We start from the raw sequence: 14,286 nt of genomic DNA on the forward strand, positions 1-14,286 counted from the left end.
TTCCTCCTGGGTCTCGCTCAGGAGCACGTCTCTTTCGAGGTGAGGGTCGTCCCTGCTGCCAGCATCCTTAGAAACATACTGATGAACGGGCGGCAGAAACCAGACGACTGTCCACCCACCCTGGCAGAGGTGCACAAGCTCAAGACGTTCCTAAACAAAGTCTGGAGTCTGGATCTGAGTCTCAAAGAGTATTCATGTCTCAAAAGTGCAGTACTGTTCAGCCAAGGTGAGTTTAAAAAATAAATGCATGAACATGGCAAAAAGTGTGCTTAATTGTATTGAATGTGCACTTGTTGTGGGCTTCAAATCTAAAAAAAAAAAAAGTGTATAAAACTGCACTTATAGATAATGTAATATTAATGAAGTAAAAGGCCACTTAAGTGAAAGTTAAAAGAGAGTTCACTTTCATGGCTAATGCTACCTAACACACTTAAATACACTTTAAAAAAGTGCACTTTATAATAATGTTGAATGAAAAGTTTGACCTTAAAGTACATTTTAAATCACATTAATAATCATGTTGTATTTTAAATAAGTGCACTTATGACTAACATACAAAAGCACATGAGTTACTTCATTATAATTGTAACTGTATGTTATTCAATATGGTGTCATTTTATTTAATGTATATTTATATATGTTATACTGTATTTATTATATATACAGTTAATATATTTTACATGTAAATTGCAGCTTACAATTACAAACATTACAAATTACTTGGCATACAAGTTTCAATATGAGATCAGTCATTTTAGTGTATCATTAATGTGTGTAATTTATGTAAATGAACATTAAGTACAAAGAGTGATGTTTTTACCACCTGCAAGTAACTTTTGTGCATGCATTTGTAAGCATAAGTTAATCAAATAGATAACACATAATAACAATGAGCAATGTAAGGTATACAGCATTTAGCTATTCATCTTTGTTAATGTTAGTTAATAAAAATACAGTTGTTCAACGTACATTCATAGTAGTTCAGAGTCATATCAATGAGGAAATGTGATGTTATAATCCTCCCCGTTATAATGTTGCTAAGTTTATTTTTAAACATGCAGGTGAAGGTTCAGATGATAAATACACTCTCGTTTAGCTGCACTATGTAACTGTGGCCCTTAATTAAAAAATACACTGCATAAATCTTGCGGAAGAACATTGTTTTGGTCGTGCTTCGGTTCTGCTGCGGACGAATGCGGTTCGAGTAACCGGATAAATCTTATCACAGCGGATGGGCAAATAAATTATGATTTTTGTTGGTTTCTACAACCGTGATTCCCCGGAGGTTTACCGTTGTGAATGATCCATGGATGGCCATTTTTTTCAGTTTCAGCTTGTAACAAACTTTTAAACGCTACCCACAGCTTGAACTACTTCTCTGTTTATGAAGTGACTCTGTTTATCAATTTCCCTTGAAATCCGTCCCGACGTTATTGTGGATTTATCAAATAATTACCTTTTTTTTTGGCACCTCACATTCTTAGTAACCTGTTATTTAGTTCTTATATATCAAAACAGTTAGTATAGCTTTAATAAGCATTGACCTGCTCATATTCATATATCATAAATCATATTAAACAGTTATAAAATTATTTTTTCTACTTTGTTTTTGTCATGTAAATACTTTACCTTTATACTCAGAGACTTAGCTATAGGCCTAACCCTACTGGATAGCAATTTCATCCCTGCATCTAATTTAAATTAAAAACTGATTTTACAATGCACCCCAGTCCTGATATGAACAAAGCATCACACACAAATACAAACAGAACAAACTGTATTCGAGTAGGCTATATGTCACTGTGTTGCACACAAAAATGTCTGAATGTATTTGCATTAGAAACAAAACATCAAGTGGCGTTTATTTCAAAAGAACATAGCACACCTTTCAAGCAAAACATTTCATTACATTTGAAATGATACAAAAATAGATTCAAAATGAAGCAACACTCTGTTTACAGTGTCCATGTTCATAATGGTTACTCTGCTGTATATAATCTGTTATAAACATGTCATGTGCAGTGCAGTTTCTGTATTCTGGTTTTCTGTATTCTGGTTATATAATGTAACGTTTGACATGTGGAAGTGATGGTGATGACAGAGTGTTATTGTGTGTAATTCTGTGTTGTGTCAGATGCTCCTGGACTGAGGAGCTCAGCATGGACGGCAGGACTGCGTGAGGAGGAGGCACAGAGAGCTCTGCACATGTGGACTCTCTCCCATCCTCACCACACAGATCACCGCACATTCACGGACATGCTGTTCATGGCCAGCACTCTACAGATGGAGGTCCAAAGCCTGGTGACAGAGCTGTTCTTCAGACCCATCGCTGGCCAGATGGATCTCCACAAACTCCTCCGTGAGATGATTGTCAAACAATGAACTGCTGCAGGAACGAGTCCTAAAACCTGTGAATGAGTTCGTATTTTTGAACTTTCGGTTCCATCATTTCAAAGTCGGTATGTTTTTTTAAAAGCCAGCTTTTTTTTTTAAATCAAACTGTTTTTTTTTTGTAGATTTTAAATAAAGTCTTGAAGAGGGGTCAGAAGCTCAGTGATGGTGATGTTGAAGTCATGTGACCATGGTGTAGTTCATTTATAGCCTACATTTAGCTTTTTACTTGAAGGGATAGTTCACCCAAAAATGAAAATTCTGTCATTAATTACTCACCCTCATGTCGTTCCAAACCTTTAAGACCTCCGTTCATCTTCGGAACACAAATTAAGATATTTTTGATGCATTCCGAGAGCTCTCTGGCCCTCCCATAGACGGCAAGGGTCCTTACACGATCAAGGCTCAGAAACGTAGCAAGAGATCGTTAGAATAATCCATGTGACATCAGGGGTTCAACCGTAATTTTACGAAGCTACGAGAATACTTTTTGTGCTCAAAGAAAACAAAAATAATGACTTTATTCAACAATTAATCTCCTCCACGTCACCCGAGCGCCATTTTGGAGAGTATCACATACGTAAACAAGGTATGCAACGCATGTAAACAAATTCATTGTTTACGTTCAGATCAAAACGTAAACAACGTATCCGCGTACATACATTGCATACCTTGGTTACGTATGTGACACTCTTCAAAATGGCGCTAAGGTGAAGACGAATTGTTGAATAAAGTCATTATTTTTGTTTTCTTTTCGCACAAAAAGTATTCTCGTAGCTTTGTAAAATTACGGTTGAAGCCCTGATGTCACATGGATTATTCTAACGAAATCCTTGCTACGTTTCTGAGCCTTGATCGTGTAAGGACCCTTGCTGTCTATGGGAGGGTCAGAGAGCTCTCGGATTTCATCAAAAATATCTTAATTTGTTTTCCGAAGATTAACGGAGGTCTTACGGGTTTGGAACGACATGAGGGTAATTAATGACAGTATAATAATTTTTGGGTGAACTATCCCTTTAAGGCAGTTGTATGTAGGCTTCAAAATTTCTGAAAGCTGTGTTCATTTGTGAATATTATCTCGGTTGAACAAAATGTGCAAGAATCACGGAATTTTTGTTGGTCTCGGAGCTTATTTTCTGCAATAATCCGAAAGGCAATGGAAAAATCCTATTGGTTTTCATTGAGGGACCCGTGATGATGTGAACTTCGGGGCTGGCCTACAAAATAACATCATCCCTGCAGCAGTCCATGGAATAAATTCGACAAAGTACTTAAAGTACAACTCATGGGAGATTACAAAGACCAGAGAATATTCTTATTCTTATTTGTTTTGTTTGCAAAAGTGTTTCATTCACCTTTTATATTTTTATAATAGAAAATATTTGTTGCTTTCTGTTTCTAAAAATCATAAAATAAATTGTACATTGTGCATCATAACCGTCTCTATTTTTAACTATTTGACTCCACCTATTGGTCGTTCCCTGCCAAACAATGGTTAAATGTTAAAAACGTCTCGGAGATGGATTTGTTTCTTACAAAAATGCAGCTTTTCAATTCACAAGATGTTAACTGATGGACTGGAGTGGTGTGGATAGCTTGTGGATTATTGTGATGTTTTTATCAGCTGTTTGGACTCTCATTCTGACGGCACCCATTCACTGCAGAGTATCCATTGGTGAGCAAGTCATGTAATGCTACATTTCTCCAAATCTGATGAGGAAACATTTTTGATGCCCTGAGGCCGAGGACAGTTTCAGCAAAAATTTCAATTTTTGTGTGAACTGTTCCTTTAAAAGACCTGTGAAAGTTGTGTGATGACGCAGTGCAGCAGCTCCTCTGTTGAGCACCAGAGTGAAAGCAGTGTTGTTATTCTCCATCTGTGCCAAGAGCTTGCCAACCTGTTGCGTTTGTTTGCTGTTGTCAGTGCTCTGTTTTATATGAGCAGACATATAAAATCTGTCTATAAATCTATAAAAAATGTCTTCAAGCGTATGGTACTGCACAAACACACCACAATTCAACTAATAAAATGTTCCTTATACGTCTTATATTATTCATGTACACAATTTTCCTCAGCTACGTGTACAAATAAACAAAGAAAGCATCATATGTCTCAGTATTTAACATCAGGTATGACAAGCTTGAGTTTCGATGCTACCTGAACCATGTGGAGTAGATGAATCATACACCTGATGATTCAGAGACATCCTGGATGTAGAAACGTTTGACAAACACACAAATTACCCTGTATTCCCCTGCAAAACCCCCTGAGGAGGTTTCATTAAACAAGGGTGGATTGTTGTTAAACTGATACAGCAGCGACAGTACATACACTGTAAGCCAATGAGAGTATTATGCTTAATCACATCTAGACTTTTTTGATATTGAACAAATGACAGACGGAATCAGACAGATTTATAAATGATTGACTCACACAGAACAAGATTAAATTACAACCAACTATTACTGTGGTCTAAACAGACAGATTCGTAAGCCACTGACTGCAAAGGTTGCGTAAGGTCATGTTGCTGTGGTTTATGGACCAGTGTATGTAGGTTAAGAGTCAAGGTTGTGGTGAAAGCGCTATAAACACTGCTCTGGTCTGTATAGGTTAGATTTAAAGGCTACCTATGATTAGTGCACATATCAAGAGACAGTTGTGACTATAAATGTCAAAAACATGAGTTACACTCTTAAAAATAAAGGCTCCAAAGGGGTTTTCACAGTGATGCAATAGAACCTTTTGGTTCTAAAAAGAATCATCACTCTTATTGCGTAGAGCATTTTAAGAATCGAAATAACCTTTTTCCAACTCTAAATGCAATGGAAATGTTCCATGGGTGTTAAAGGTTCTTCATGGAACCAACCATCAGTGCCAGTAAAGCAGCTTTATTTTTAAGTGTAGTATAGTCATAATGGAGAAATATATATGAACTCAAGAAGTTGCATATATCATAATGCCTTTGCAAATAATACACCAGCTGTCTGTGCGTTTATGATAAATTCATAGATAAATCACACACAAAAGCTGGATGACGTATTAAAACAACTCTTCTGACACCCTGACTGATAGTTTAAGTATGAATAGGCTTCTTGCAGTAAACCGATATTGCACATAGTGCATATAACTCATCCAAAACCCATTTTTACATACATCACTAAATGCCTGCGGGACTACAAATCCATTTGATCACAGGCAGTGTGCTTCGTAAGTGTTGTTCAAACATGACACTTTCACTGCATTTAACCTTAAGGCAGAAACTTAAAGTCTATGAATCAAAAAGTGTCAAATGTGAAACAAAGGATCAGTTTCAAGTGTTTGTTGAACCACATATTCCTCTGCCCTTTCTCCTTAAGCAAATATCACTTTCTGCTCAACGATTTCCTGGAATTCTCTGGAGGTTTTATGGTTTCGATATACGAAGCATGCTGCATTGCAGCTTAACTCAAGCGCTTACACTACGTTTACATGCAACCAAATAATCAACCCGATGTCATGAAAGTGCGTATAAATAGTACGCCAAATAAAAACGAAAACTCGTGGTATTGATACGCAAAAATGGACTTTGGCGTGTATATGCTACGCGATGGGTAGGTTTAGGGTTGTGGGGTAGATGCGTATCATATGTATGCGAAAACTGCGTATCATATGCACGCCAACAAATTTCGTATCATATGCACGCGAAAACTGCGTATCATATGCACGGCAACAAATTTCGTATCATATGTATGCGAAAACTGCCTTTCATATGCACGCCAACAGATTTCGTATCATACGCAAGTGAAAACTGCGTATTATATGCACACCAAACACATGCATATCATATGCAGGCCAACGTCCATTTTTGCGTATCAATACCACGAGTTTTCGTTTTTATTTGGCGTACTATTTATACACACTTTCATGAGATCGGGTTAAATGCGGTTAAGACCTGCCTGGAACTACTTTAGCTGTGCGCGTTTATCAATCAATCACGGTACGAGACTCGAACCCGCAACCTTTTGGGTTACGAGTCCAAGTCTCTAAGCATTAGGCCACGACTTCCGTTTGTAATCGGATTGACGGCTCAATCGGACTGAAAAAACTTAATGTAAACACCTTAATCGATCCGATTGAGCTCGATCGGAATGAAATTTCGATCGGATTGAAGGGGGCGGTTTATTCCTTTTCTAATACGATTGAGAATGCATGTAAACACTCGATCGGATTGAACCCCGAAACTGAAAGGACTGCGCATGTGCAGAGACGCAGAAATAACATAAAAACGTATTACGAGCGGTTCTTCCTTTTGAATGAAGTGTTGTATAAATGCGTGTCCTGTCATTATAAAGCTCTCCTTTCACTCGGCAACTGTGAAGTGGAGCAGGACAACCTCCCACCAGTCCTTGTTTTGGATTCTCATCCACAGGCAACCTGTTTTGGACGCGGGGAGCGGCATTTTTACTGTGTGATAAATGGATAAATATTAATTCTGCTGTAAAAAAAAAAATTAACCGTGTAGGAGAGTGGTTATCATGTGTAAACAGTGAGAAACTCTATAGCTATTTGCCCAGTGTGCGCATGTAAAAAAAAAATCAATTCCGATTAGAAGCTTGTGACATATAAAGACGCACATCAACCCGATCACTTTCTTTAGCGTTCATGTAAACACTACATTTAGATTCATCAATCGGAATGAATTCAGTCCGATTGAACCAAAAACTGTGCATGTAAACGTAGCCAGAATTGTGTCCTATGAATCATCATTTAAATAGTTGTGTTCTGGCACCGTTTCCCGCCTCACCTGTGCCGCAGTATGTATGATGGATTAATGTCTTTATTTGCATACTTCAGATGCATTGGAGTAGAGTGTGAATGTTAGTGCAATTGACTGAACACAGTGCATTTACTCTGCTGACGTCTTCACTGAAGGCACACGCAAAATACTTTAATTCAGTTTGCATAGTTTTCACCCTGTCTCATGCACCCATCCACGTTTACCAAGTGTAACCCTGTTACTAGAAAACATTTTTTTTGGTTTGTGCGCAGGTACGTGTATTGGGTAATGTGTAGGGACGGCTGAGTCAAAGTCAGAAGGGGGAGACTATCCTGTTTCAAAAGAGTCTGATAAAGCAAATCAGAGTAGACATCCATACAGACTGAGAAGTAGGGTAGAACCCGCCAGTTGTCTCAGTTATGATGCACCAGGAAAACCCACAGATCGATCCATTACATTAGTCCATCGTGGACTGGTCATTATATTTTATTTGTATTTCTCTCCTGTTATTGTTTTGAATTCATTTACTGTGAAAGCCATACATCTACGGCATCTATGCCTTTATTTTTTTCCATTTGCCTACTTGAATTCATATTAATACCCCTTTGAACTCACTCATTTAATTGTGTAGTGTGTTGTTTCATTTCCTTGATTGAATTTAGTGAGTATTTGAAGTGATCCTAAGTCAACCAGAAATCGGTTAGTAATAATTTCCATCAGAAGACAGCTAAACAAAGGATCAATTAGAATTTCGAACTCAGGCCCTTATCAGTCCAGTGGTAAAGTGATAAGGGGGCTACACAAGCAACAGAAATTTTATTATTATTTAAGCAAACATAGCAGGCTTATATAAGAAAACATTTTTTCCTAACAAATTACTCTTGCACCATTAAAATATACATGCAAATAAAGCATTGATTAGATGCTATGCTAGATTTTGCATATGGCAAGTGCATAAGTTGTTTCTATGGACGTTTAAATAAGCACCCAGGCCCATTTAAAATTCTTTAACATTCATTCCGGCTCAAAGCATTTTGTGTGGTCCAACAAACTTGGCACAGCCAAACTTTCACTCAAGTGCCAACATTTGACCAATACATTCTTCATCTTAGCAGTAAAGGAACAGTTCACTATTCAAAAGTCCAAAATGTACAAATGAAGACTTTCATTTTTCTCACCCTGCACACCCTTTGTTTCTTCAGTGCAACACAAAGCTGAGTTTTCTGAAGAATATTCTGGCCAATCGTTGGGGATACCATTAAAAAGTAGTCTGTATGACTTATTCGCTACATTAAAAGTCTTCAAAAACCATTGTGTTGTGACCAAACCATCAACACAACTGCTTTTTTCCATATACTGAAGAGTGGCCACGATATTCCTCAAATTCACCACTTGTGATTTATGAAAGAAGGACAACTATACAATTTTGGAATGGCGTGAGGGTTAATAAATGACAGAAGTTTCATTTTTTGGGGTGAAATATCTCAGAAATGAATGGAAAGTTAAATCACTATGAAAGAATCAGGCCATATAGCTCCTACAGTATATGTGCATCATGCTGGCAATAAAGAGGTCAGACTGTTTCTTATTCTTCATTCTCAACAAGTCATTTGTCGGCTTACGGCATACATCACACATCCATCTCAAGAAATTATGAAAATGAGAAGCATAAATACACCTACCATTTCAGATATGTTAAAAAAACTACCCATGAAATCACAATTTTTAGGGGTATACTTCAAAATCAGCCACTGACTCCAAGCCAGAGGACATATTCCTCACAGAGACAAATTATTCATCGTTTATGGAGGTGTGGAAATGAAAATGATGCACGGGACACTCTCACGCTCGTATGCTGCTGGGGAGTAAAGGAGCGTTCGACGTGATCGGCACACCGGTTTCCTGCAAACTCGGAGAGAAAGCTGCAGGGAAAGTGAGAGAAAAAAGATTCAAATTAATGTGCAATTTCATCTCATAGGAGTTAAATCATGAGAAATAGAACCCTCATGGACCGTTTGAATTAACCACTGAACTGAGCTAGGTTTCTGAGGTCACAGGTCAATTCTAGATTCCTGAACGATGATTTGTACAAAACAAACAAACAAACAAAAAGTCCAGTTATGGAAACCTAATGCAGAGAGAAAACTGACTAGATGAAGTTCACCAAACCATGTGCTGTTCCTGGCTGTGTGTATGAACTGCTGCTCTGCATATTGTTTTATGAATCATAAATCTTTCACAATGTAATGCGGTTCTACAAAGAGGCAGTTATGAGCTACTCTTCCCTTGTGATAAAAAGAAGTGCACGTAACTGTACTTGATGTGCACTTGTAGTGTACTTCAAATCTTAAAAGTATATTTTCAAAACACTGTACTTGCAGCTAATACAATTTTAACAAAATAAAAGCCCAATACTTAAGTGTACTTAAGACACTTTCATGACTATGTATGTTTCTTAATACACCCAAGTAGACTTTGTGCACTTTGTAATAATGTCAAATTAAATGCCAAAAGAAATCATCTTTCAAGTACATTTATTTTGATGTGTTGACTAACATGCTAAAGCACACGTGAAGTACTTGATTACTTTAACTGTATTGCGTTATTCAATATTACATTAAAAAGTTAATATAATTTAAATGTACTAAAGTGCAACTTCATCATTACAACATGTAATTACAAATATATTGAAATAAAAATGACATTCAAGTATGTTTTAGTTTACCATAAAGGCTTGTCAGTGCATTCAGGAGTACATTTTAACCATATTTCAAAGACAATAGAATTATGAAATTACATACGAAGATAGGTCAAAGGTCAAATGATCACTCTAAATTCAACTAATTGCACTTAATATACATTAGTACGCTTAATTAATTTGTAAGTAACATGCAATTAAGTGTCAGAAAACATTATATTGGTTTAATCTTGCAAAGCACATTATTTCAGTTTTTGAAAGTATGCTAAAGTGCATTTGTTTTTCACAAGGGTTGACCCGAACAGAAAACGCACAGCCTGTGAATAAGCTTTCATCTCACTGCATTTGAATCTCATTTCACTTGTGAAGAGGATATTTACATAGTCTTAAAAACACAGCAGGAAAACACAGCCAGCTTGTTTTTGGACGTGACTATGATTACGTGATTATGAAGAGAGAGAAGAGGAAAGCAGTATAAGCGAAACATGCAGAAAGACACCTAAATATTTAAAAATGATAAAATAGTATATGACCCTAAATAAAGCAAGTAACAAATCTGTACTCTCAGAACGGCATGCTGAAAGTTATTATACTCTTAACTTCATGTTCCCACAAATGTTTCTATAATGGCATACAGGCAAAAAATCCAGCTGTTGCTTGCCAACATTGTAGAGCATGAAAACAACATCAAGCAAACAGAGCGGGAGGGGTAAACCACCGCTGATGAGGGAAAGAGAGACATTCACATTCAGAGGAGTGCAAGTGATCAGATGGCTGCCAGACAAGAGAGCATTGTTTGTGGCAATGTGGTTGGTTATATCACAAACCCACACACCCCTCGCATTCTTCCAGAGCCGATGCAGCCACTCAACAGCCTTTAATACAGGCAGGGAGCGGCGCTCAGCTGATAGCTAGCTACATTAGTAAGAGGACTTTGCTTAGTTTTAGGCAAAACAAACTGCGGGTGAATCTCACAAAAGTCCAGGTCATATTTCACCCCAAAATCAAACAACAGAAATAAAAATATATATATTTTGCAGGTAAAAAAAAAATTAGTTAATAGTGACTATATTAGTGATTTCTAATATTATTTTTATGATATTTTATAAGAATTCTCATTCACATTACTGTAATGTGAAATTATATTTTGTAATGTACACTACCGTTCAAAAGTTTGGGCTCTGTAAGATTTATTAATGTTTTTGAAAGAAGACCCTTATGCATTTATCTGATCAAGAATACAGTAAACAGTAATAGTGCAAAATATTTTTAAAATGTAAAATAATATTTCTATTTGAATATATTGTAAGGTGCCATTTATTTCTGTGATCAGAACCGTATTTTCAGCATCATTACTCCAGTCTTCAGTGTCACATGATCTTCAGAAATCATTCTAATCTGGTAATTGCCTGATTTTTTTCAAGATTCTTTGATGAATAGAAAGTTCAACAGAACAGCATTTTTAAAAATCTAAACCTTTTATAACACTGTAAATGTGTAACATTGTTTCTTTCAAAAACTTTTGAACAGATGTGAATTACTGAAACACAAATATTTAAATTGCATTCATACATCATGGGAATTTTAACTGTCATGAAAATAGTTTTGGGGGTGAAATGCATCCTATGCATGTTTTCGTATTGTCATAATCAATCACAGTTTTGTGTTTTAAGAAAAATCAAATATCTCATAAAATCAAATACTCTACTTACACTGGCTACTGTTGTTGCGTAACTTCCTGGCTTCAATGTCATCTGACCTCTCCATTGAAATCTGCAACTCTAAAGACAGAACAAAACGGTATATTTATACTTATCCAGGTGTCACTATATGCAACATATGACATGCAGTGATTTCCAGGTGCATTCAGGATACTAATATAGACAAACAGTGTTACTGACTCAATCTTGCTTTCTAAATATAGCTGCCAACAAGAACTATGACACACACTGGAAGTTCAGAGCGTGACAGCATCTGAAACCATTCAGATTTAAAAGGTATTTAAAAAAGCCTTTTGTGTTCCACTAAAGTTAAGAAAGAAATGTGTGTAATAAATGATGCCGAAAGTTTAACGTTTGCAAAAGGCCACTGAGAATGAAATTTCAGGAACGTCAGGACTATCCTAGTGAAAAAGAAATACTAAAATGTATTTGAAATACATTTATTTTGTGCCAAGCATACTACAAATACATTTACATATTTATGAGCTTAATAAAAATACCCTGCAATTGTACTGTTGGTATACTAAACTGGTATACTTAAAGTCTGCTAAATTGGAACTACTAATTTTGTGCTTAATGCAGTTTAATTGTGCGGAAGTAGTCCAACTAAAGATGAACCGAAGTATATTTGATTGTGCTAAAGTGGAACTATTGCAAGGATAGTTTAGGTACACTTTAAATATCTTCCATTATTATTCAAAGATCATACAATCCTCATCAATAGTGACAATAAAACACATTTTTGGCTTAATATTAAGAAATGTGCATTGTGCACAAGTAGTACTCCAAATAAAGTTTAACTATAATTTATCAATAATCAATAAGTCTCAAGCGATATGTCAGTAAATATGTTAACACATTTGAACTATACTTAGAATGAAATAAATGTATTTTAAATATATTACTTTTCTACTAGGGCAGTCACTATGTTACCGAGTATTCTGGTTCCTCTAAACTCACCTCTCTTGGGGGTTTTACTGCCTGGAATATGAAACAGTTAAACCGCATTACTACACTCGACATGGCACCTATCAATAACACATCCAGGTCATGTTTCTTGCCATTTTCAAAAGAATAAGAAAAAAGTTGCCAGCCACCGCCAGCGTTTTTTGATGATTATAACACACATGATTTATATAACACACACTAAAATTTCATGGCCCCAAGAACATTTTGTTGTATGAATATCTGAACATGCAATACATCAAAATAAAGAACAGATCCTCTACTTTTAAACAAACAAATCTGTTTCACTCTAGCTTACAGCATTCTTTTTTTAAAAGTTATTTTTTGGCCTTTTATGCTTTTTTATATTTAGATAGGACTGTAGAGCAACGACAGGAAAGCACTGGGTGGAGAGAGAAAGCAGGATCGGCAAAGGACCTCGAAGCACGAATCGAACTCGGGTCGCCGTGAGCGCAGCTGCGCTCTATGTCGACGTACTAACCACAAGGCTATTGGCGCCAACGACAAGCATGTAGTAGGTTCAACGCTATCTCACGACCAATTCGTACGTATTTTACGAGGTGGCTAATTCGTATGAATTCGTACGACCTCACTCGTACGATTTTGTACGATTTGTCTACACCCCAGTGATGGGTAGGTTTAGGGGCGGTGTTAGGAGTAGGTAATTCGTACAAATTCATACGAATTGTGCAACTTGCAAAATACGTACGATTTAGAACAAATCGTATGAATTTGTACGAGGGAGGTCATACGAATTCGTACAAATTAGCCACCTCGTAAAATATGAACGAATTGCCGTGAGATCAGGCTGGTAGGTTTAAAAAAAAAAAAAAATCAATATTTTGAGCAAAAAGCTAAGAAAATCGCATTTTTATCAAATACTACATCTGGATCATATTTAGTACGAAGATCAAAGCACAGATGCAGTAGATCGCTTCAATCAGCACCCCAAAGCTTGCACAGTCCTTTGCCACTTCCTGGATCGGCATTTCACTCGGTAGCATTAGGCGGTTTTCATTTATATGCGTTTAGTGTTGATGATCGCATTATTTTTCATATGCATATGCTTACAAATGAGATCCCTCGTTTCTGCGGCTTCCTCGCCTGTGCTTTTGATAGAGTGATTCTAGGCTCATTCAGGAGATGCGTAGAAGCGCCCCCGAGCATATAATAGCGAGAAAGCAGAAACCCAGAAAATTCCGTGTTTGGCGGGGAAAGAGTTAATTACAATTTTTATTTCAGTAAGTCTCGAGCGTAATGTCAGCAGATGTGTTAATAGATTTGAGCTATACTCAGTATGAAATAAATGTATTTTATGTATATTAGGGCTGCACGATTATGACAAAAATCATAATTGTCGATTATTCCCTTGAAATTGTAATTGCGATTATTAATTACGATTATCACAATTTACATTGAATTATGTTTATACCATTGTTTGATGCAACTGCATGCCGTATTTTTATATGAAAATAAACAAGCTGAAAACATTCTAACTGAAAAACCTTTAGTGCTTTTCAATAGTATTAAGCCTCAAATGTCAACTATACATCGGACTGGTTTCTTCTTTAAATTATAAAAAAATAAAAATATGCATGGTATTATAATGTTATACTAAAACTAAAATTAAAACAAATGGAAAAACCTTTAAGATAACATGTAGAAAGAAAAAACGCATCTTATGCGTGCAGAATAACATAAGTGGACTTTGAACGATTAATTGCCGCTTTGAACGATTACATAATTGTGGCAT

The 14,286-nt window shown here is 36.4% G+C and overlaps 2 protein-coding genes across 3 annotated transcripts in view; one reads left to right on the forward strand and one right to left on the reverse strand.

Annotated features, from left to right (window-relative positions):
• Nucleotides 1-2,625, forward strand: part of nr0b2b (nuclear receptor subfamily 0, group B, member 2b) — a 3,126-nt gene extending 501 nt beyond the window's left edge. The window contains exons 2-3 of the mRNA XM_016502658.1: nucleotides 1-226; nucleotides 2,135-2,625. The exon at nucleotides 1-226 is cut by the window's left edge and continues 18 nt beyond it. Coding sequence (XP_016358144.1) covers nucleotides 1-226; nucleotides 2,135-2,382 — 474 coding nt within the window. The 3' untranslated portion in view covers nucleotides 2,383-2,625. The remainder of the gene's footprint in view (nucleotides 227-2,134) is intronic.
• Nucleotides 2,626-7,843: 5,218 nt separating this feature from the next.
• LOC107700730 (keratinocyte differentiation factor 1-like) overlaps nucleotides 7,844-14,286 on the reverse strand; it is a 13,406-nt gene continuing 6,963 nt past the window's right edge. For both annotated transcript variants that reach the window (XM_016502510.1, XM_016502499.1), the window contains 2 exons: nucleotides 11,559-11,627; nucleotides 7,844-9,070 (listed from right to left, as the gene is read on the reverse strand). In XM_016502510.1, coding sequence (XP_016357996.1) covers nucleotides 8,991-9,070; nucleotides 11,559-11,627 — 149 coding nt within the window. In that variant the 3' untranslated portion in view covers nucleotides 7,844-8,990. The remainder of the gene's footprint in view (nucleotides 9,071-11,558; nucleotides 11,628-14,286) is intronic.

This window comes from Sinocyclocheilus anshuiensis, unplaced genomic scaffold (genome assembly GCF_001515605.1).
Source record: "Sinocyclocheilus anshuiensis isolate Anshui unplaced genomic scaffold, SAMN03320099.WGS_v1.1 scaffold1383, whole genome shotgun sequence".
In the NCBI taxonomy this organism is placed as follows: Eukaryota; Metazoa; Chordata; class Actinopteri; order Cypriniformes; family Cyprinidae; genus Sinocyclocheilus; species Sinocyclocheilus anshuiensis.